Source organism: Pithys albifrons, chromosome 3, assembly GCF_047495875.1.
Source record: "Pithys albifrons albifrons isolate INPA30051 chromosome 3, PitAlb_v1, whole genome shotgun sequence".
Lineage (NCBI taxonomy): Eukaryota > Metazoa > Chordata > Aves > Passeriformes > Thamnophilidae > Pithys > Pithys albifrons.
In genome coordinates this window covers 68438557-68463750 of record NC_092460.1, presented here as the reverse complement: position 1 = coordinate 68463750, position 25194 = coordinate 68438557, and the positions used below count along the sequence as shown (strand labels likewise).

Here is a 25194-nt window from a genome sequence, read left to right as displayed (position 1 = left end):
CACCAATTAATCTCCTTTTAGCTTTTTACTGCCACCCTTTGTTTCCTGCCCTTTAGCCAATTTCCAGTAGACTGTGCCAACTTTCCACTTACTCTGTAGCTTCATATATTTTATATTAATAACCTGTGATGCAGAACAATTTCACAAATGTTTTCTCAGAAATCAAAGTGTTCCTGCAAGAGCATCTACTGCATTTATTATTCTTTTTTTTTTAATTCTCTTGTAGACATAACCCGAAGGACCTCAAGCCACTAAAGTGTGGTGTTTGCTTCCTGAAACTGCCTTGACTACCTTTGATCATACTGTACTTCTCTGTGTATTTGCCTTGCTTGTTCCTTTCAACAGCATAATTCCAAAAGATTTCTCCAGAACGCAGATGTGAATCCAAAACAGTCTCCTTGGACATATCTGTGGAGTTGTCAGAAAGATTTTACTAACATAATGGTAAAAGAAAAATACTCCTTCATGACCTTCTTATCATTTGCTGTGGTGGCTGGATTCAGGTTCATTGCTGGCAAGGGCAAAGTGCTGTCACCAGAGCCACATCTCTCCCCACCAAATGGCGGAGCTGCCATTCAAAAAATTTCAGGATAAAATTCTGCTTTACTGCTGCAACAAGGTAGCTCTTACTAAGCTTTGAAAAGCAGAATTTCCTGCTGAAAGCTTTCAAATTAACTGTACCATTATGAAAAATAAATATTTAATTCAATGCCAGAGAGCCTCAGCTATGGCTTGGCTGCTTTGTGCTACTCCAGTTCATTCTCAGAGGTTCAAATCTCCAGAGCTCACCAACCTGCAGAAGTCCTCCAAGTCTGGCCTCGTAACAGCTGAGCCACTGAATACTGATTACATTTGTCAGTCTTGGCTGCATGACTTCTCTTCCCATAGCCTGGCACGCTATCAAAGTATTATTTCACACCACCCTCAAATTACTATTATTATTTCTGGATGTGGTCTCGGGGATGGTCACCTTTCCTTGAGCTAAATTTTGGTGGATATGGCATACCAGAGCATTGTCATCCTGGAAGTAAAATGTTCTGAAAACTCACCACTTTGTCCCTGACTTGGGAAAGGACATTGTAATTATGGCACAGAAACAGAAGCCAGGGGACTTGGATCCTCCCTCTGTCACGACTCACTGTGCGCCTTAATTTCCTGTGCCTCCCCTTTTCCAGGTCTGGAAACCACACATTGTGCTTCCCTACCTCTATATAAACAATCTGAAATCCAATGCTGCACAAGGGCCAAATATGACTGCTGCTTGATGCCACTGCCTTTGCTTCCAAGTGCCAAGCTTCCCAGATGGCTGCATAAAGATGTTGTTTCTTAATGCTGATTTCTGTACAAGGTGCACTGTCCACATATGGACAAAGCATGTCAGGGAAAAAACACAAGGAGTTAAAGCACTGGGGCTCTTTCCAGGAAGAGAAGGAAAATATGAATAAGAAAAGGAGGTGCAATGGAAAGCAACTTGGCACATATGCTTTTTCCTAATAATACTCAAGGGAGTTTTTTTGCCAGTATCTCTAAATTAAGGTGGCTGGATCTCTCTTTCCACCTCCTGCCCTTGTACACTTCTGCTGAATTTAGCTGTGAAGGGGGTGTGGAAACAAAGCCTATTTTGCTTCCCTTTTGCAAAGCAGTTAAGAGATCCTGAAACGTGGATAGCATACAAACTGGATGTCATATTCCAGAATTTGAACATGTATGGACACATTCCACACAAATCAGAAAAGCCCATGAGAAGCCTTGGTTTATACACACAGACAAATACTGCAGCAGCAAGTGGCAGAGATGACACTGCTGGATGCTGTGCTGCAGCCATTATGTACCCCAGAAACACTGGGTCTCAGCATGCTAGAAAGAAAAATAAACAGGTAGAATTGCATAATTTTTCTGGCATTAAACAAATCCATCACAGTGATGAGGCCAGAGCTATTGCCTGCCTGTCTGAAGAGAACAGGAGCAGGTCACATTCAAAGGGGGAGAGGGAAAGTACACAAATGATAGCAAGGAAACATGAAGGAGGGGCTTTCTATAGATCTCTCCCTTATCTTCAGGGCCAGAATATCTCAGCACTTTTAAAATTTTTTACTTCTATAATTGGAATTTTAATATATAATTTATATATAATAAATACATATATAAAATTTATATCTCTGTTTATAAGCACACAGACAACAGACGACCACACTGCCACTATGTGGAGCAAATGAGATTGACTTTAGTCACGGGGTGGTTGTGGTGGTGCATCATTCCTCCCTGCCCCTCCTCAGGCCACACTATAATCTCAGAAATGCTCATTAGGCTTCAGAGTTGAGGAACTGTACCTGGGCTAAACTCCTCTTGAGCTTACCAGAAACTGTCTGCTCCTAGGAACTTACGCTGCACAGTAAGTTTCTGGTTTCTTTCAAACAGCTTTGGAAACTTGTTTTTCTTTCCTGAACAACAACCCAAATGAAACAACATTATAACAAAGTCACCGAACTTTCAAAGAAAGTTACCAACCCAAATTTCAGGGAGAGCAGCAAATTACTCTGATTGAAGGCTATTCTCCTGCAACCCTACAAAAAGTGGTCCTAACTGAAGCCCTTTGAGCTCTCCGGGGCCGCAGAGGGCTGTGAGCAGCACCCGCTCTTTGAGCAGGGCTCTCGGAGGCAGCGAACTCTCACGTTTGCTGTAGTGGGAGGGCTGTTCCCGAATGCCAGTGACAGAGCCTGGGCTGACAACACCACTGCTCGAGGCTCAGCCCTTTGCACGTTGAGAAGATGCAAAAGCATCCAACTCGGGTACTTCACTGAACTCGAGGGGAATGTTTCACAGGTATATGCCTTGTACATACTCCTGTATGTCTGTGTGTGCACAAATGCGAATATGGTGTAGCAAACGTACTATGAATGTTGCTCTCTTAGATTCTCATGTACGTTAGATTCCTCAGTAAGTTAAGCCAGTAAGTGAATTACTGTTATGCTTATAGTAAATTCTATAGAATCTTTTGTTAAATTCATTAAATTAGGCTATTGATTAAATGTTGTTAAGTTTAGGTGCTGTTAAAACCTTTAAGCCTAAACTGTTGGTCAAATCCAGGGCTAAGTTTGGCAAGGGGGACCACTCTGAACCTTGTGAGTCAGTGGGAGGGTCTTCCTTATTCCTTTTTATCCTTACCCTTTCCAATCCTTATTCATTTTTGTCCCCAGCCTCTACATGGATAATTTTTGTTGACTTTAGTTTTAGATTGATTATTTTAGATTATTCAGTCCAATTTTTCTCCTTGTGCTTCAACCATCTAGTAAGTAGTAGAGTGAACCTTGCCAACTTTGTCACACTTTCATTTTAATATTAAACCTGCTTTTGTTGATAGCTTTGCCAGTGATTCTCTGAGCAACCTAAAGCACTCCTTCAAGACAAATTTGTCTTAAAGATGTTCTAAACAAAGTTAATTTCATAATTTTGCTCCTTCCTAGCAGTTTGATGTAATTTCTGTGTTTTCATTCTCTCATACTGCTATAGCAAGCAATAAATTCAAGATCAAATACTGGGTATGTTTAAAACTTCAGCAAGCCCATTGAGAGTGGACAGTTTCCATCATTTGGACCATGAAGGCAAAGCTGCCTCTCTTTGTGCTGTCATCAGTTGGTTTGCCCTTGCTTACTATTTTATGAAAAATATGATATCTGTTCCCTGACATAGACAGGAATGCAGTTACAGAGGGGAAAAACCCCCAAGGTTTGCATATTCCTTATTAACAAATATATTCAAATCCCTTTGGAAAGTCTGATATCCTTCACTGCAAGGTGTCTGGTGGTCAAAAACTGGATGGAATTCTTTGTGACAAGGCAGCTCAAAATGAAGAAGGCAATTAAAACAACCCCTAACCCGAACACTGCACAATTTCCTCATTACACCATCATTTGGGAATGGACATTGTCATTATTTTGTGTTTGCACAAAACTATCATAAAGAATTAAGAACTGAAGGTTAAGGGGCAGACAGATGGAAGCATGAATTACACTTCCTATGGCTCTGGGCCATTTTCTAGCTTAAGAGCTGATCTGGTATCCTCTGTATATGCTGCTGTGGAAGACATCCATCTAGAGTACACAGAGTTACACCTTCTGTGAAGGCAGCATGATGTAGCCTTGACAGGAGCTGGAGCACATGAAGGTGGGGAGAGAGATGCGTGTCTGTCACACTGAATGGCAAGGTTACAGGGATAACCACAGACCAGGGAGTAAGAAGGCATCAATGCTCTGCCAGGGATGTGGAGCAACTAGAGCCAGGGCACACAGCTGGGGAACTTACACGTTCCTACTGTGTGGATGTTACTGTCATGCTGCACCTTTGGCAAGGGCAGCATGTTAACTGGGCTGGACCACAATCAGAATGGATGATTTGAGAACAAATAAGCACACTAAGTAAATTTATTTCCTTCTCACAAATCAGATAGTTGATCCTTGGCTGTTTTACCTCAGGAGATGATGACAGGAAAGGTTTGATGTATATATTGGAGTCGTGCACTTTCAGGTCATGGTCTCCCAGTCCTCGGGTCACTCCGATTGTGGCCATAACCCGAGCCTGGAAATAAATAAAGCAACAGGATCAAATCTTGTTACTTGTACTGTGTCAATAGGGAAAGAGATAACATTCCTACTTTGTAACTGCTACAGTTAGGGATAAATTCCATTTTCTATTCCAGAAACTCTAGATTTAACATAGCTAATCAAGGTCAAGGCTTTTTCACATTCATGTCATCTCCATTTTTGTCATTATTCCAAGCTTTGTATTCATCCACATCCCACTCTGTGTACATCCATTTTAGGCTGTGACCATCTGTAATGATTGGGACTACGGAAACCCAACTCGGTCACCCCACTATCCACACCAGTCTACGAGAGCATTCCTTCAGTAATTTATACTGTTAGTAAACAGGTTTTATATAGAGGATGAGGAGCTTAATTACTCACGTAAGGAATTTCTAGCATTTTCCTATTCACATGTTGCTCCCTCTACCAGGGAAAAGTGCAAAGGCTGCCTTAAATTGCTGAACACAGAGGTGACAGGGGCTCTTCTGTGGAGAGTCAGCCTACGGCAGGTCTGCAGTTACCTCAGGTCTATCACTTCTGTCTCCAGGCATCTCCCTCTGTGACATGAGTTGTGTCCCAAGAGGCACTGGGCTCTACTTCATCAATTCTTTTCCAAGGACTGGCCAGGCAGGAACCTTATAGGGAGCCCTGCTCTCTGCTCTGTGCATATTGCTTCCCCCAAACTCTAGCTTAGCCACAGCAGCTTCTGAACAAGGGAGCTCACAGCACCAGTAGCAGCGAGCAACTACCTCAAAATTATGTGCCTCACTAACTCCTGGCTCCATAAGGCAATAAGAAAGAAAATTAAAAAGATGTGCATGAAACATTTTGGAAATAATTATAAACCTAACCAAATTCAGAGATATGCCGCAGGTCTGAACTTTCAACACATGGACTAATTTTGAAGTGTCTACTTATGCATTGAGATAAGAACTTAATGCAGCAGAGAAGCACTATTTAGAAACACAGCAAGCACACAAATACCAGCAAACTGACACCACTGCATCCTTATATTGATCCTATTGCTGCATCCAGCTAAGCTTGCTGGGACCAATACTAATGATTTCACTGTTCTTAATCACAGAGCTGGAAACAAAGTACACCCAAACAGAACAGCGCTTGTGCCTTTCAAGAAAAACCATCAATCTCCACACATCAGAGAAATTCAACAGTGAGCTCACATACACTAGCCAAAGAAGATACAGTTAATGGGTGTTTACAAATTCTGCCCTGATCCCTCCCCTTCCTAAATTAGAGTTTTGCATCTCAAAGCACTACTAAATATCTTCCTGCTTTGTTTCAGCAAACATAAGGTATGTTGCTATCTTCATCCAGCCTAGTTATATTTTACAATGAAACAGGAACATTTTAAGTCAATTATTTAGACAGTCTCATTGCAGCCTATTTAAAATGAGAGAAAACCAAAAGCAAACCAAACAACAAATGACCATGTTTGCTATAAAAATGCTTTTTAGTACGTTGAGCTCTCCCTGCCACCCCCCAGACATGAGACTGATTTATGACAGAACCAAGATATTCTTTAAAGCTGTCAAAACGATAAAATAAAGAGATACTGAGTGGAAAACACTGGACTGCTGCAGGCTAAACTGAGTGATAAACAGCACAAAATTCCTTCTTCCTTTGGTCTAAAGAAAGCAAATGTGCCCACCTTCTTGCCTTCTCCATATATAAGAGGAAACTTCAAGTCATCTTCCTCAATGGTTTTGTATGCCCTGTGGGGGGAGGACAAACAACATTTAAATAGCTTGCACTCAATTAGTGACCCAGTGCCCGAAACAAGCAGCTGTGATTTAAAAAGAAAAAAAATCATTATTTTTCCTAGGGACTCTGTCTTTGAGCCAAGATGTAAATATATTTTTCTACAGAAAGGTTTTCTGTAAATAATTATCCATTTCACTGAAGGGAAAAGTGAAGACAGAGAAATATCTAACGTGCCAAACTGCTCCTATTGCTTGCAAAGAAAGAGGTGGACTGCAGTAACATCCTAATCAGATAAGATTTCATTGGCTATAGTACCGGCTATACCATAATACAGTGTAATTAAACCAAACAACCAAACAAAAATAAACCCCAAACAAAACAATTCCAAATCCATCAAGAAATAACCAATGCCTAGATTCATACTGTAAACATGAAATGGTGAGCAACAAGAGGACAGTCACAGCAGACACAGTCAAGGTGTGAAACAGCTTTTTGATCCTGTTCTCACCTTCCAGGACCACTTAAACTGAGACAAGCTTCATGTGCTGAAGAGTCTTAGGACGTTTAGTGCTCATTTGACCTTGACTGCAACAGTCAAGGTTGTCAGAGGTTTCACATTTCACAGCAGCTTTCCCATAGACAAGACAAAAGAGAAGGAAGTGCTCATGCTCTGATTCTGTTTACCACAAGCCTGGGCACTCTACCTTTCACACATCCAGCTGTTGACATTGATGAGGTGAGAAGGTTAACAATTTTGCCAGTGAGAAAGAAAAAAAAAAAGATGACAGTCATTCTCATAAGCTGTAGAGTCTTGTGGTTTGTGCAAGGTGTGCTCGAGCTGAGGTACTGAGGTGTCTGTTCTGTTAAAGTACATCGTCCCAGAGGCACATGCTTCCATTTGTAGCACAAAATTGTTCCTCCTCAGTCTTTCCCTGCATGTTGTGCCTCCCTCCTGGCTCATCCATGCCCAAAGCCCCTGGGGTGATACCAAAGTCATCCCAAGTGCAGGAGCGAGCGCTCTCTGCAGAAGTGGAAGGGACACGTGGGAGGGGAGAAGGTGCCGCGGCAGGTCCAGCACTGCCAGCCCCTGCTGCTCTCCAGCTCTTCAGGCTCCCTGCTTGGGCTGAGCTCCGGGGAGTCACATTTGATCAGGTTTAAGCAGTGATGAGGCTGTGACCTAAACCATCAGGAAATTCAAAATAAAGGGTGAAATTCTATGTCGTATTTGAACTACCCCTCCTTCACCAAACTATGGCATAGACCTGTGATCAATAAATGGTGCTGTAGTACACAGCTGAACGTGCTGCACCACCCAGGCAGGTCTCAGAGTTAAGAGAGTAGCATAGACATTGAAGTCCCACCTTTACATACATTTCCCAGTAATCTCAGGAAGGGCTCATATTAGGCTTTTGGGCACGAGAGGAGGGGAAAGGAAAAAGGGAAAAGCAACCAAAATACATAGAAGAAACAACAGTGGAGGACTCCTCTCCCATACTACAAAACATTACTATGTCTGAAATCCCAAAATGAAAACAAGAGAGGTTTGCAAACACAGTGGGTGCTTCACGGGAGACCACGTAGTCAAGAATATCTTAGTATAGAAACATAGTAATTGGGCATCTCTATAAGAGACATTGAAATGGCATTTTGTACTGGGGACAGCAAATCAATTAGCTCTTAAACCAAACAAAGAGGCACAAAACACTACAAGTAGCCAACATGATAATATTTTTATGATGTTTAAATCCTGGAATAGCACTTTGTTGGGAAGGATGAGTCAGTCATGGACTTTGCTCTTGTTCCTTCCTTTATTTCCAAGAGGGAATAGCTAACAAATCTGCCTCACTAACTTGGATACCCTGGTTTTAATATGGAGCAAAAATTTTACCATCCCTGACTACTCATAAACATGTTCCAAAGCTTCCAACTGGACCTACAGGGCCAGGAGCCCTGGCAAAACCTTCTTGAGGAGTCTGAGCTATTCCTTGCATAGTCAGTTGTGTTCTGCCACCAAGAAAAAGGATATCAGCTGAGTCTGTTTTGGGCATCAGAGTGAAATGACTAATCAAACCACAAGCCTGAGGAGACAGTCATTCCGACTGGATTTTCAAATTGTACACATTTGTTAAAATAGGAAACAAAATGGAGATGATGTGACTTAAGCATCTGCCGCCCCCTTTTTAAAGAAAAAATAAACCTATTTTTTACCCACAAATGATTTTATCTGCAAGATAACTACAAATACTTAATTAATACTTTACACTGCCCTGTAAGTAGTAGCCAAAAACAGGGATCAAATTTTTTGTCTCTCTCCTCTTTCTCCTTATGTTCTTCTGCATAACACCTCACAATGACTGCACCTTTAGGGAGAAGGAAGAAGTATCATTTAGGCCAGTGTCCTTCAAAAGAATGGTCCCCACTGCCGAGTCCAACATCTTTTGGGGAACCACTATAAGGACCACTGTCCTTAGGGCCTTCAACTGTGACACAGCGGTGTAAGGATGTTGGAAGAGGCCACACTGATTGCAAGGGCTGCAGCTAACTTGTTCCATCAGCAGACTAGGAACAGAGCTGGCTAGCCTATGACCTCCTGAAGCTATGCAACCAAATGAGGGAGGCACAGACAGCTACAGAGATTTCTTTTGTGGTTTCTCACAGCAAATCACCTCTTGGGCTCAGAACTTGGGTGTCAAACTGCAAACATGCTTTTGTGTTGATGTTGCTATTGCCTGAAAAATTATCAGTACTTAAAAACCAATGCTCAGAATTGCAACCACAGCAGTGGAGGTGGCACAGGCACATTGAAAAGCAAACTGAGACATGCTAGAAAAGCACCCATGTCCTGCATTACTAGAGAAACAGAATTAATAATATACGAGTGTGTGGTTTGCTGCAAGAGAAGGATGGACAGCTTTTCAGCTAGAAGCTCAGCAACTGCACTGGGGAGAAGGAAGGAAGGAAGCTATGGAGATCATTTTAATTTATGCCCTGTGAAAGCTCCTGTACTTTGCATGTGGGTTTATTTCAGACAGGCTACAACTTTCTGGACTATTTCTCTTGATTTTATGTAATAAAGTTGCATTTATACTTTCATGTGTTTAGGGTGGGCTGTACATAAAGACACAATACAGCAGTAGATATATCAAACACAGACATACAGAGAACCTGAGGGAATGGTTTGGCTTTTTTAGTGCCAACACGGCCTTATTCAGCCCTCCATGTAATTCAACCCAGCTCGCTGTTTTAACAATACAACGCTGCAAACCTCCACTCTCCCTTATCTTCCTCATCCACACCCCAGGAGGTTTTGGTGGCCACCACGGCATGACAAGAAAGGTTATAAAGACAAGGTAATGTTATTGCTTCCTGCTCTGAATGAGCCTAAAGCTTGTTCTGTGCTTCTGCCACGTAAATCTCTATTTTTCCAAATGGAAAAACAGGGGGAGCAGAGGGGGAGTAGAAAAGGCAAGCTTGTGCCCAGCTAGATCTAAGCTGCATTTTTTTCAGTTAACTTTGTTTCTTCTTTTCATTTCAAAAGAATTATGAAATGCTACTGCTGTCCAAAAATACTGAACTAGGGCTTGACATATGTACCACCCACAAAGTTACATTTGGACTCAAGATCAACATTTTGGAAAACCGGGCCAAATCGCACCAGGAGCCAAAAGAGATGTCAGAGCAAAAGAACTAGGACTGACATGATGTTACTCATATGCTAACCAAAATCTGCTCTAAATGCGTGGTGAACAAATCACCAGAAGCTGCTAAATGCACAGCACAATCCACAAAAGTTTCACACAGTGCTGAGGTCATTAGCAGTGCTTTAGGCACTTTTAAATAAAAGATTATCAAAGTTACCTGCATATTGCTGGGTCAGAACTTGAAAAACCGGTCAGCTCCCACATGCAGGTTTCAGAGCCAAAGTCTAGATAATGTCTTACATGTGTTATGAGTTCTCCTGCCATAAAATTTGTTCTTAGAATTTGCCTTCTGAAAGCACATACAAATTCACAGAAGAGTAGAAGTTGTTAATGACCAAAACCAAAATCCACATTATGTTTTCTTTCACAGCAAACTGTGTAAGGTTACTGGTCATGAAAAGTATTGCATTGGCATGCCCAGGCACAACAGATGGTGGCAAAAAGGCGATCTACCCTGACTTGGAAGGTTCAGTTCTGTGCATGACAGCAGAACCAAGACTCTATGCTCTGTTTTTCTATGGCACTTGGCCTTAGGAAGTTTGTCTGTTTCACATCTCTGCTAGTGACACCTGATAGTAAACTGAGAATTAAATCTAAGGAAGAGCAAAAAAAAAAAATCTCCATCAAAGGGCTTTAGCTTGAAGCACAAAATAAACCCACTTGTGGCAAGCAAGCAGGAGAAAGGACTACTGATTCAGAAATGCCCTGGTTCATACTGAGTACAAGGATAAAAGTATCTCTGAGATGTTTGTAGATTTGGCGTATTTCTAGCACCACTTTGGTACCACTGTTAAACCCCCAAACCTAGGACCATCCCCAAACACCCTTCACCTGCCCCCCCCTTCCCCTCCCCCACAAAAACCCAACTCACAACAAAACTACCCCAACTAACCTCCTCCCCAACCTCAACTTTCTTTGATCATACCAACAGAAAACCAGGTTTAAGCAACACAAAACTTGATAGAAATGTTTTCTTTATTTTCCCTCCTCCACAGGGAATCAGCGGATTGGAGCTTACCCTTTGGATAACAGAGCTTAAATCACCAGCCCAAAAGGAACTGTTCATCTGCACTGTCTAGGGAACTATGGACATCAAACCAGTTTAAGTGTGTGCTTTCAATCAAGAACAAAAGATGTGTAGTGCAGATTAGGCACAGAGCCCCTGAAAATTATACAATTTATGTCTCAACTCAGTCATAATCTTAAAAAATATAGTTACACATGTGCTTCTGTAGAGTCAGGGTCTCTAAATCCAGACAGCACTGTCTCATACTAAGTACCCTCTGGGTAGGTTAGCTCTAATGTTCCAGCATCTCTGCATCCTTCCCCTATTGCTTGTCTGACGTGTAGTTTAATGAAGCAAAATTACGATAAACAAAGATAATAAAAGCCACAAACTATAATAATGTTTGTTAAAAGAAAAGATTATGGCAAATCCAAATCAGTTAAAGACCCACGCAAATGTGCACAAAACAGTTTTTAGGGGAAGATCTACTCTAAACCAAGATAGTCTCACCAGGATTCTTTCATGTAAAGAAGATGACACACAAGTTTTAAAACACAAATCACTCTCGGAAAATTGAGAAACCACTTCTTATGAACCTGAAACTGTACAAATGCTTCACTTTGCAAATCCCAGTTCTGTCTATCCATCTACAAATTGAAAAATAAAAAATAAGTATCTCAGCATGACTCATACTAACATATGATCTCTGATTATGATCTCTAGCTTTGTCGAATCAGACTGATCCATAAGCTCTGGACCTCTAGAGAGCCTTCACTGTTGTATATAGCTATAAGATGGAGTCTGTACTTTGGAGAGCCCCAGCACCACATATTCCTGTGGAAGTAATTCCTAAGCAGAACCAACTATCCATCTTGTCCAGCCCATTTTAAAGATTCAAGCACCAGAATCTTTTCTCAGGCACTTCCTAAAGTGTGGCTGATTTTTTAGTCCATTCACCTCTAATGAAGCATTAAAAGAAAGTGGTAAAGTCAGGAACAGGATAGTCAAGGATCTCAAGTATCTAAGAGAGGTCCTTGCCCAAAAAAAAAGACCAATCAGGAAAAAAATTAAGTGAATGTATTTTAAAAGTATTCTCTCTTGCTACTTTAGTGCTCAGGAGGCTGGGAGGGACAGAGCAAGTGTACTGCAAATGCTTTCATTGACTGCTTGTGACCCGTTGAACTTCCACTACTGAGTGACAGAAACTGTGTGCAGACACTGCAGCTGCACATCAAGTGGGCCCACATTCTGCCACAGTCTCAGCAGGCCAGGTCTTTTTTCCCCCCAGTGAATTCGTGGTCTTGAGTGCTTAAAATTTGCTTCATTTTTTCTACTTTAAGAAGACAAACAGGAAGGTTTGTTAGCAATTTCCTCTGGAGCTAGAGGGGTAAGGTAAAGTGGGCTGTTAACACCCTATGGGCTTAGTGCACTGTGATGGAGAGAGAACTTGTTTGTAAATTCATATTTTGCTGTACTTGTTGAAAGGATGTGAGGAGGCAGATGGGAGAAAGGCTACATGTTAAACTCACATTCCTTGCTCCACACTTGCTAGCTATGATCCCCTGGAAGCAAAACAGTTTGCTGTTAAGGATGAATCATAAAGCAAATTCTTCTGGGAAGAATTGCTGTAGTGTAGGATGGGGCAGGCAGTGAGACACATCAAGCAGAGACCTCACCATCCCACAGCAGTGCTGGAAACTCCTCTGAGGAGCAAGGGGCCTCCTCAGGGCCAGAAACAGAGCCATAAATCAATCTTGGGGGACAAGGGGAAGAAAGAAGTCTTCCTCAGGACCCAGCTGGGGCTATGTCAGATTAGTGCAGATGGGGAAGCCAGAGAAAGCAGAGTGGGGGAAGAGACTTCACCTTACCAGGAGGAAGAGTTGTTTTTGCTTGAGCTTTGAGATTGACGATTACCTCATTTCAGTTTAGTTTCCTTTTGATAAATCAGACTGGGAGCCTTTTGTCTGCCCTTGCATATGTGGTACCTGATCTTGTGCCACAGCAAAGTCCAGGCAGAGACAGGTCTCAGATGCACTGCTTCCAGAAGGAGATGCTCTAGCATGACTCAGCCCAACCTCATTCTTGTCACTCTCACTTGGCCCAAGGGAGGCCATTTACAAAGAGCTTTATCTCAGACTTCAGTTTTGTCTTTTTTTGCAGCCCTATTACTTTCCTGTTTCTGCTTTCTCTTGTCCCAAAGACACTGGCTCAGCTCCTGTGGCATGTACGCACTTGGGGGAAAGAGCCATTTGTCACTGTCAGGAGATGTGCTGTACACAGCAGGTCAGCTCTCACCTCCTGCTGCTCCTGCAGCGAGGGCTGCAGATCTTGAAAAGATGCATAACATGCACATTGCAAACAGCCATTCATCATCCCAGAGCTGTGCCCCAGACACCCAGGCACAACCCAGCAAGCTGCCCTAGTTGTGTGCACCAAAGAGACATGTCCTCTCCCGCTCCCGGCTACCTTGAAATGAGAGACAAGAGCACAGCACAAAAAGCAAGGCAAGTGGCTGCAGATGACTGTTTCTGCTAGAAAAATGGTATCTTCTCTCTCTCTCCTCCTGAAAGGCTCAGTGTTGCAAAGGTGTCCCATAATCATTAAATTATGAAAATGTAAGTTGCTGGAAGGAAATTAATACCAGGCATGACAGGGGAAAAGGTTGATTTCTCATGAAGTAATTATGAAATTAAAATTTGATCTCTCCCTGGTGATTGTACAAAGAATATGGCTGAGGTCTTGAACACAACAATACAGCCAGGATTTCAGCAGAAGAAGCACAGAAGGTTTCATTAGACAGAAAAGCTCAACTAAAAAGCGGGGGGGGAGGACAACTTTTTGTAAATTACATGAATTTGGCTAAAAGGCGCAATCAAGCAGGTTAAAGCACAAGGTTTGCAGACTTCCAATTACTTTTTACAAGTTGGAATCAAGCCATTAGGAAATACAGCTTATCTGAATAAGACTAATAATGCTAAGCTAATTAGACCCACAGGCATTAGCCAGAAGATAAATTCAGGCCAAAAAGAGGGACACTGTCACTTTAAATACTGCCTTGGGATCGGTGGAAAAGCTAATGAGGAGTGTCAGTTGGGGCTGTTTTATTAGGTGGTTCTCCAGAGACTATAGCCTGAGGTTTCTGTAGCAGGGCTTCTGTGCTTGATTCAATAAATCAATTTATATTAAAGGAGGGTGCAACACAGGCGCCAGCTCCATAAAGCACTTCTGTGGCATTTCTCAATCTGCTCAGGCACTCCTGGGCAGGCTACCTGAATGCACTGTCAAAGGACATTGAGCCCAGCAATAAAGAATAAGAGTGGCCACATTGGCAGTATTTGTTCAAATCAACTGACACATTACCAAGCAAAACATGCACATTGGCTCTCACCAGGGCATTCTGGATCCCCAATAAGTGATTAATGAGAGCCTGGTTTTTGTGAGCCAGAGTCTGAACCGCAGACGGCAAGCCAGGCTGCACAATGAAAGCAAAAGGCATCCATCCCAAACAAAATAAAACGGCTTGAAAAGCAAAGTTGCTTTTTTAATCAGATGCTTAGAGGCTGAAAGACATTCCCTGTTGAAAAGAAAAGGGCAAGCACAGAGCAGGCTGGCAGCTTTCCAGGCAATGGACAATATTGACTCTAGAATAAAATGGGTTTTGCTTAGTGCTCGCCTCAGGGAACCAGGTTCCCTGCTTTGGAATAAATCATGTGGGCAGGCAATTCCCCAGCACAGGCTGACCCTCAGGTGGGTAACCCCGTGTGCCACAGCACCTCCTCACCAGACACAGGGACAAGGAGCTGGCAAGGGCTCCGCTGCTGCCACAAAGACAGAGCTCATGGGCAGCGCCCAATTCCCTTGCTCACTGCTGCCTTGGGCTTCAGCCCACAGTGTGGTGGACACTACACCAGCTCAGATGATTTCTAATGGGGTGCAGCTTAACTCTGCATGCTCCTCGAGGGCAAGGGAAGCCACCAACAAGTCGGGTCAAAAAATGGACTTGTTATCTAGGGCTCTTTTACCATGCTAAAATCAAGTCAAAAAGCTGAAGCTGTGATCTGAAAACAAGCTTTTAAAGAACTCCAATGCAAGCAGCAGAAAGGCCACTGGTATTGTTCCAAGTTGGAGCAAAAAACTAACTTTGAATATGATGCCCAAAAAGGCAGAACAAACTGTTTAGAGACAAAGTTTTAGTCCATAAACAGCAAGGTATTTATTAAGACAACGTTGGGAAGCCCCCGACTAGCGTCGGACAAAGAGCTTCAAAATCTACAGTGAGAAGCTACAGTATTTATACATTTTGGTGAGGGATTACAGTATTCTTACATACATATTCATGCATAATTATAATATTGCAATATAATATTCATAGCAGGCGGAGTTGGGGCGGAGCTGTCCATTTTGAGGAATATTATGAGGGGAGATCCTGTTACTTCATCAGGTGGTGGTCGCATTCTTGCTCCTCATCCTCATGAACTCTGTATGATCTTGCAGTGGGTTTTGCCAACTATGGTGTTCTGGTTTCTTTTCTTGGGATTAACCTGTCAATTTGTTGTTTAGCTAAGCACAGGTCTACGCTAATTGGATCGTTAATTATGACTCCACTGAAGGTTAAACCTTATCTCTTGGAAACTCCCATGAAAGTTGGGTGCTCTTTGTAAAATCCCCTAAGTTCTGGCTTTTCTCTACTTCAAAACCACCGAAGCTGATGCCAGTTGGTAGTGCCTTCTGGATGCCTTTGGTTAAGTACAGCACTATATGGCTCCTCCAGCCCCATGGAAGGCTGAGAAGGGAACTCTGCAAGGAGCCACAGTAGAGGACACAGTCAACCAGAAAACCAGGTTTTGGGAGGGTGTCTAGGACACAGTCAAAGCAAAGTACTTCAAAACTGTTCGCCTTGTTTTTACCCACAAGTTAAGAAAACCTGACCACTTGTGCCTTAACTTCTAAATAAAAGGCAGAGAGCACAAATTCTGTGCAGTCCTTTAAAGGAGTAGTTATCATCAGGTCTGCTGTTTACTCCCCATACATTTCTACCTTGGGTTACTCACCCCCCCCTTTTTAGCACTGGCCACTCTCTGCTTACATAGCCTCTAAGTCTTCCCTGATGCTTCTGTTGCCAGGACTCACCAAAGTCACCAGGACACTTCTCTCTGACAAAAGTTTAACCTCTGCAAGCCATGGGCCTGAAAACCCCAACACAGAGACCCAGCTGTGAAAGATTGTCAGTAACACAGATGTCTGTCAGCAAATTATGGCTTGAGACAGCTCAGAGGCTTGCTCAGGAGACACTGCTCTTAAGATGCCTTGCCAGCTACAGGACACATTGCAATGGTTGTCCAACCACAGCGCACATGGGGCAGGAGGCACAGCTCACGGTCAGCTTCCACTAAAATAGGATTTATTTTAGATATATTTAATACAGCATTATTTCTCATCACAACTGCCACTGCAGAGAGGACAAGGGGTAGGAGAGCTGGAGTGAGAAGGGAAAGGCTGGTCTGAAAGCAGTTACAGGCAGCCTGGACTAGTGATGCGGTACACATTGCTTGATCAGTGGTTGTCCTAGCGCTGTGGGGAAACTTGGCAGCTCTGCTACCACTGTGGGATGTGGAGACAAAGCTGGTGTGGAAACTTCACAGGAAAAAAAAAGAAAAAGCAGAAAAAAAATAAAGGGCCAAATGCATCATGACAGACCCAAAGACAATAACCTTTTGTAATCCAAACAAGCTGGGCAAGCCAAGCCATTGTTGAGAATCTGAGAAGCTCCAGAGCAAAGGAGGAGGATAAAAATGAAGAAAAAAAATTATGCAGCTTCTAATAGAAAACACAGAAAGCATCCTCAATTGTAAAATGAAACAGTTCATTTTCCTGAGGAAACATCAGACTAGAGAGTGCTTTACATTCTCTCACTTGAGGATTCAGTAACTAAGTGTAAGATTGACTGTTTCTTCCTAAAATCACCTGCACCTCTCTACATGCATGTGCAAACATCAACACATGGTGAGGTCAGTGACCAAAAAAAAGATTCAGACAACTGATCATCTGCACTGTATGTGATAAAAGTTCAGCAGCATTTTAGTGTATCAAGCTCTGGCTGGCCGAAGCTCCATCTGACATTTTCTAGAAAAGGAATATATATGCTAATTTATTCTCCATAATAGTGTCCTCAGAAACAAATACAAACAGACATGTCCTCAACCACTGTGTCCTGATGCATCAGTTAAATCCATGAATTAGAAAAGGAAGAAAATAGAAGCAAAACCCTTGAAGTGGAAAATGACCACTAAGAAACCTCAGCCACTCCAAACCATCACCTCTGAGGGCCCACCAAACTGAAAATCTAAGGTCTTGTCCCCAGCTTCCACCATTAAAATTGACCCAGACTTTTACATGAACAGAAACTGATTGCTTTTTCTCTGCTTAGATCACTGCACACAATTCAATGAAATACAAACATGTTGTGCAAATACCTTACAAAAAGAAATGGATCCTCATTTAGAAGGGCTCTGATTTAGACAAATGTATGGCAATAGAGCAATTCCCTCAATTTTATTGTCCTGAGGTAACCCAACAAAGAGGTAACTGATGCACTTGCTGTGCAATATGCAGCAGTTAAAAGATTGCAGTTCTTTTATTCAGGACAAAAATGTAGCCCCCATTTTCCACTTCCAGCCAGAAGTCAAAAGGAGCAGCAGGGAGAGATAGCCTCATCAAAGTCTCCACATGCTTTGGCTTGGCACAGACCACTTCTTTCTGGGACAATACTGCAATCAATTCAGACTTGAATTTTCAAGTCAGTTCAAGCATTTATTCCACAATATCTGCTTTTAGCTAAGCATATTTGTACTAACTGGTGACAATTTTTTGCATTGACAGTATTAGAATCTGTAACTGGATCAGTATGTGTCCTACACTTCAGGAAATTCAGAAAAATCAACAGGAAAATAACTTTCTTCTCCCACTATATGCTAAAGTTAAGAGAGTTCACACACCAGTACTGAAAATCAAATGTGCCAGTTCAACTTTCTCAAGTTCTTCTACCTTAGTCATTATTCTACACTTAAAATTTGCATTCCTTCTTACCTGTCTTCTAATGCTGAACAGTATTAGCTATACAATAACCACTTTGAATAAGGTGAAATGCCATGTACAGATTCACAAATGAGGCAGAAACTGATACAAAAAATTACCTCTTCTTTTAATTTTTAGCCTTTCCAACCCTATATGAATCCAAACATTTGCTGGTGATTTAGACTGGAAAAATCACAGTAATAAGCAGAACTTTCACTGAGCTTTTGGACATGGCTGACAAGTTCATTTGGAGCCTCTAGTGTGCACAAATAGTTATTTTTCCTTCTTCTTGCTTGACTTTGTATGAATCCACACCAAGTTGGATCACTGTGATGCCCATTCATGTAAATCACTTAATTCTTTGCAGTTCCTCATGGTCCTTGTTTAATAGCTGTGGTGTCACTGGCCAGTGCTTTACCATTCTAACCTCATTTCCTTTCCAGACCACTAGCCAGCTGGGGAAATGCAAACCAACTCTCACGACCCTGAAGAAACCCTCTTTGCCTTCCAACCATGATGAAAGAAATCTGTTCTTACCCTCGTCTCAGGAAGTTTATGCCCATGATGCTTCTGTAGCTCTCACCCAAACTAGAAGGCTACTTCATTGGGTTTTTTTTCCCCATTAGCAAGTCACATCTTGAAAAAGAGCTTTTGGAAGTCTACATGAAACTATTCTTTACTGATGCCTCCAGAGACATCAGGGAGTTTCACAAACATCGTTTTGCAGAAATTGGGAGAGTGTCTCATGATGTTCCAAATGTTTTGCTGTCTAAGTCCTCAGTTGATCCAATGTTCTCATTCTGCTCCTATTCTTTTGCTCATGCCTGTAGCCTTTTTAAAATGTGAAGTCGTCATTTTCAGGGTGAGACTGCATATTCTACTAGCAACTGTTCAAGATGAGAGACAATGATGGTTATTCCCAGATTTATATGTTCTGCACAAACACTCCAGATAATATTTAACTTAGATAATTATTCTGCCATTAAAACATCACTATATGGTCTATAAAGCATGGGACAAATCAAAAGTGATGTGGAACTGTTGTTGCATGTCAACATCCAAGTTGCCAAACCTACAAGAATTCAGGCTTTGTTTTTTAACCCCTTCTATTCTTTCTCTCTCTGAAAGGACATTTACTGCAGAGGCTAAAACATAAACAACTTAGAAACAAAGCTCATTTACATATATTGGGCTTTTGCCTTTATAGGTCACACACAGAGCTCACAACAGGAAGGATTTGGGCTTCTCCAAGTGAGTGGAAGTCACTTGAGAAGGAGCCTCTTCAACTAACAAAAAACAATGAAGACATTTATCCAGAGACAAAAAATAATCATCATTCTGTCTTCACTTCTTTAAGTCAGTGCTGTTCATTCAAGCCTTTTCATTTTAGGCTGGTTTTGACTTTTGTTCATCTCTAAAACGATTCCTCAAGGAATTACCCAAATCAGGGGTCAGCTGCCCTGGAGTATGGGAGACAGTTCTACCCTTCTGCAAGCATTCCTCAGCATGCAAAGGCATGACAGCTCACTGATCCAGAATTTATAAAAAGCTACTTCCCAGATAGGAAAATTGTTTAGCTTTCAGAAGCATCCCCCGGCACATCTTCCCCTTTATGTGCTTGCTCTGCTTTAAGTACTTCCACATTAAAATAAAGTCCTGGCTCTGGGGGGGAGGTCAACTTCTTTAAAACGTGAATTTCTAAAAGAAAGACACATCTGAAAGAAGGAAATGCCTTTTCTTTTAGTACACAGAGGTACACCTCCATGTTTGATCAGTTTACACTAATCAAAGACACATACAAAGCAGGCAGTGGCTGGGGAGAAGGCTGACCCCATGCTGAGAGGGACACATTCTTACCAGCCAGTCATGTTGAAGTCACGGTAGAGCATCCTCTTTCCAACTTCCTTGCGCTGCACCCGCCGTGGAAACTCTAAATGTGTGAATTCATTTCCCAGCAAGTGGGGCTGCATGTAAGCCTGTGGGCAGAAATCAAACCACAGATACCACATAAAACAAGACAATCTATTTTTAATGAGGTAGCATTACCATCCCTTCCTGCTCCCTTCCCACACAAATTCCACCCCTTCCTTCACTCTTCTTTTTAAATAAGGAAGATGATGTGCTTCATTTCAGCAAACAATGTGCATATACACTAATTCTGACCCTGCCTGGTGTCCAGCAGCAACAGAGCAGTCCTCTTACCCTCCAAATCCTTAACTTTTCTCTGCTCCTCAGAATTGGGGATCTCTAAAGTACATTTCATTCATTGACCCTGAAGGAGTCTGCAGGGCTTTGTAAAACAGAACACAATTCATTCTGTAAGTCATCAACTTGAGAGAAGGAAATTATTGAATACACAGCCATGGAGCCAGCAGAGACTTGGAGGAGTGTGTGTGAAGATCAAACTTTTTGACTCCCAGTTCAGCTATGCCAACAACACACACAACCCAACATTACTACCACACTTTAACTGTCACTGCCTTCAGAAAAACATCCCCTTTTACCTGCTCAGCATGCTGCACCCATCACACGTGACACAGCAAATAAACACAAATTGCAGAGCAATTTATTTTCTTATTTTCTAAAAACTCCTTCCTTCATGCAAAATAGGCTTTAAGAAAAGCAGCAGCAGTTTTGTGTCACAAGCACAATTAGTGTCTTTGATTATTTTAATGTTCAAATGCTGCTGCTGTCCTTTCTGCTGTGTACTGCTCTGCTGGGAGGTGTCTTTGCCAGAGTCGTGCCTGAGGCTTATGTTCTCCAGATCTGACTGTACTCGAGAGCATCGTAAGGCAGTGTGTCAACTGTGTAAATTTTTGGACTGAATTTATACACAGATCACTTGACACAATAGGTTAATTCTAAACATACTTTATTTCTTGTTTCTGAAATAAACCTCACTCCTTTTTCTTTAATACTTCCATAAACAAGCCTTTCTCCCTCCCTCCCCAAAGCGACATTGTGAGTGAGCTATTGTGAAAGCACAGTCAAATTGGCTAGGGAACTGAAAAAAGTTGCATTTTTAAACTTTTTTGCAGATAACTCTTCTTCCTTATCCAGGCAGTTAAGGCAATAAACTCTGTCTTATCTTCAGCAGCAGCTGCCATCAAGGCAGATGAAATGCGCTGGGCTTAGTTTGTGGGTTTGTCATGAATCTAGTGCTCATCAAAGGTGAGCAGCAGGAAGAAGTGGAAGCCCTTATTGATCTACCTGGCATGTATTATGCAGATAGTTCACAGTAAAGTATTTCCTGCATTTAAGGGCCGAGCCTGCTCCCGCTCAATTTAATAGGAGCTGGATCAGACTCAACATATCACAATGCTAGCCTTCCATCAGCTTGTCTCTGTTCCTGTCACCAGACATCCTTCCACAAAACACCTCGAGCTTGGCTGAAATAGGACTGAGGGAGATTGCTGTGTGTAGTCAACAAAATTGGATGCTACTTTCAAGAGGTGGCTTTCAAGCAGGCAAGTGTGATCTTGACATTGTGATCCCTTCCTGGAACAGGAGCTCCAAAAAATTCTCTCTCTGTGTACAGTTAAGGGAATTAAATTTTTCTTCTGCAGCCTACAGTCAGCCAAGGTCCTGTATTCCACCCAAATATTGTTTTCAAGGACCCCGTAATTGGATCACTGTTTCTCATGACAGAAATGGTTGAAAAGCACTAATGGCTTTTGAGAGGTCCAGCAGTATTAGTCCACATGAGGGTTTTCATACTTCCAGAACTCCGGATTCTTCTTGTCATTTTATTTATTTTCATTTCAGTTGCAAAAAAGACAAAACATTCCTAATGATTTGATGTATCACAACACAAGTGACATTTGTTGTTCACATGACAGCAAAATGCTGGGTGTTTTTTGGTATTTTTGTAATTCTTTCTAGTCTATGATATTGTAAACAATGAAGTCAGTCTGCTTTGAAAGGGCAATTGAGTTCACATTTAAAAATGCACAGCCTATCTTAATTAAAACATTACAAACCACTTCTGGCTAAAGATTACTGTTGCCTGCCTACAAAACAAGAAGTCTTGTTTAAGGAAAATAAACCCTCCTACCTGACACCAAAATAAAGTTATCTAACCTTTAGATAGTGAGATTACCTAGTAGTCTGAATCACAGGTCCAGAGAAAAACGTTATAGGCTTTTAGCATTTTTCTACTTGAAAACAAGAATTTCCTTTATTGAAAAGGTAAAGAGATGAGGAGGGACTGCATTTCATAAAGATTTACTCATATGGAAAGTCTGAGGTCACAACTGAAGTAAGATTAACAAAGCTGGCAGTTACCAGTGGACTGCTGATGTTCAAATAAGATTTCTTTTCCACAGCCAAGCCTCAATGCTTGATTTACAATCTAGGGATCTTAACTTGATTCTAACATTTTTGGCGTCAGTGAAACAGAGGGAAAAGAGCAATTTGGAAGCTTCTGGTGTCTGTGATCTGAATTCTTATGTGAAGAAATAGTGATTTTTGTTAGGCTTTGCTTTATTTTTTAATGTTCAATGTTTTTAACTCTTTTTTAATGGTTATTGTTAATGCTTCATTGGTAATTTTACAGAGAAAAGAATGTTCTACTATAAAATTCAGCTGCAACTTCCAGTTGGACTTGTTGAGAACTGTTCCCCATTTATTATGGGGCAGGGCTCTTCTACACTTCAACCAAACCATGCTGGGCAGTAGAACCAGAAAATAAATAAAAAGCAACACTTTAAAAACCTTCTTTCAAGAAGACATACAAACAAACAACATGAGGTTCCCTCAAGAGATCAAATGAGAAATCAAAATAGTAAGTGAACTGGTTAGCAGAATTTCATCTGTGATGAGGCACTGTATTTTCCAATTTTAATTTGTTTAGTCTCAATTTGCAAGAACCTCAGATCAGAAATACCACTTGGAGAGCTTGAAATTTAATAAAAATAATGACTAGACACCTTCTGTAAGCTTATGAAGTATGTTCAGACAATGCTGTTACTGTGTGTTATGGAATGGGAACATTTTCCATATTTTCTCTTTCAGAAGCTATTAAAGCTTTCTGTCATAAATCTGGCATAGCCTGCATCATGTCTTTTTGGTACTCTGCCATTTTATGTGTTTCATGGCTGGATGTGCCACAGTCAACCGTAGTTGTTTAAAATGGATTTTGCTTAAGGAAATATTAGTCATGGTTCTTTAAAAAGGCCATTTACTTCCTGCTGTGTTTCCTGGTTATCAGAAAAGCAAACATGAAATTAAGATAAACCTAGACTTACACACTGGTGTGTCAGTTAATTAGGTGGCAAGAAACACTGCATGTATCTTACTGTACCTCAGTAAGGTCTGCTGATGCCTTTTCCAGCTCCTCCAGCACTGCACTGGAACATCATTGGCAATAGTGGCTTCACTGCATTCTATGTTATTTTCAGAATTGTTGTTTTTCTATATATCAAGTATATCTTTCAACTTTATACTCTTATCATATTGTGCCCTTTTCTCCATTAGGATATTCTACTATATGGGACTACTGCTTTCAACAGCACACACAGCACAATGCACTCAGAAGTTTTGCAAATGATTTTGCCATTATCATATGAACACTTTTAAGCCAAACAGAGATTAAAACTAAAAGAGGTGGTAGTAGAAGGAAAGAGGGAAGTAGAAGCCAAATCCATCCCTGGACTGGTCTCTCATCTTATGAAAGGCCAAGACCCTTTCCATAGAACCACACATCTCTTTTACCAGAGCATCATGCAATGTGTCAGATGGCCAAAGCAATCCTATGCTAGGTGATGCAGGGAGCCACAATCTGTAAAGGAGTAACATCTGACTTGCAATTGAAGCCCTGACAGGACATTTAGAAGACCTCAGTGCATTTCCTCTTCAGGTTCAGGTTCCCCAGGAACCCCTCAGCAGGTGACTTAGTGTCACCTTATCCTCACATGAGCAATGAAATAAGAATAGGTCCCCTTTGAGCCCATGCCTGTCTGGGCTCAGGAACCTTTGTCTGAATGGTGCCAAACACGAAGAGCACCCATGGCTCACTACCACTGGTGGCCACCCAGGCTTTCCTAGCAATAACACCTGCCCTGGTGGCCACAGTGCACCATCTCTGATGAGCTTTTGAGGAGCTGCTTGGCTACACACAAGGACATGGTACACACTAACACCACACTGACCTCACATGGCATATCCAAAGTGCAACTTCAATAATTAATAGAAATGTACCCATCTGAAGTACTCAATTCATCATTCATTTAAACACATTTTCCAAGGGAATAAGTAACAAAATCTATGCCATTTAGTGTTTCACTTTAGACTACCATCACTGAAATTAATAGTCTCCTCAAAAGATGAAAAAAAATTGCTTTTGGCAGCCATTGCCTGCACAACTGCTGAACGTACCAGAGCAGTTCCCAGTCAATACTGGATTTTGTTTCCCCTCAAGATACACTGATACAGGAAGCCAGGGCTTTTCCCAAGTGCTGTGTGGAGCTTTCCTGCTACAGTGCTAAAAATAAGAGACACAGAAATTCAGAAGAAAAGGAGGCTTGAGAATGCCCACCAGTGGGAGGGAAGCAGCATGGTGCATTGAACATCTACAGAAGCTGAAGGACCAAGGGAATACTGGTGCAAAGCTTTCATGCCTTACATCTTAAGAGCTGCTCTCTGACTGAAGGACTGATTGCCTTCTGCAATACTCTCACAAATTGCCTGACACAGAAGTCTGTCTCTGCCACACAGCCTTAATGAAATCTGCAGATGCATGCTGTCCTTCCACTGTTCTCCTTCGCAGTGATATCCATGCCCAGAGCTGCTTAGAAATCAGAATGACTGGATTGTCAACTTGCTCTTTTAAGGTTTCCATGCCAGAGACCTATGCCCAAGGTCATTCTTGGATGCATGGCTCCTGCATTAAAATGGGAGCCAGATAGGGAAAACATTTGTTTCCCTTCCCTCTTAGTTACTTAGCCAGTACTAGCTAAAGCACAGCTTTGTGTAAGACTAGGATGGAGGACTTCATACAGAGATACTTATGTCACCTGAACAACTCATTATACCATGGATTTCTTTCCACAGGGAAATTAAGGCTCAGAAAAGAAGACCTAATGAACTTCCTGTGCGGCTGAAGTGATCA

At 41.8% G+C, this 25194-nt stretch overlaps 1 protein-coding gene across 1 annotated transcript in view; it reads right to left on the bottom strand.

Annotated features, from left to right (window-relative positions):
• PPM1H (protein phosphatase, Mg2+/Mn2+ dependent 1H) overlaps positions 1-25194 on the bottom strand; it is a 131653-nt gene that overhangs the window by 15168 nt on the left and 91291 nt on the right. Inside the window, exons 6-8 of the mRNA XM_071552314.1 lie at positions 19944-20062; positions 6253-6316; positions 4468-4575 (exon numbers count right to left, since the gene is read on the bottom strand). Coding sequence (XP_071408415.1) covers positions 4468-4575; positions 6253-6316; positions 19944-20062 — 291 coding nt within the window. The remainder of the gene's footprint in view (positions 1-4467; positions 4576-6252; positions 6317-19943; positions 20063-25194) is intronic.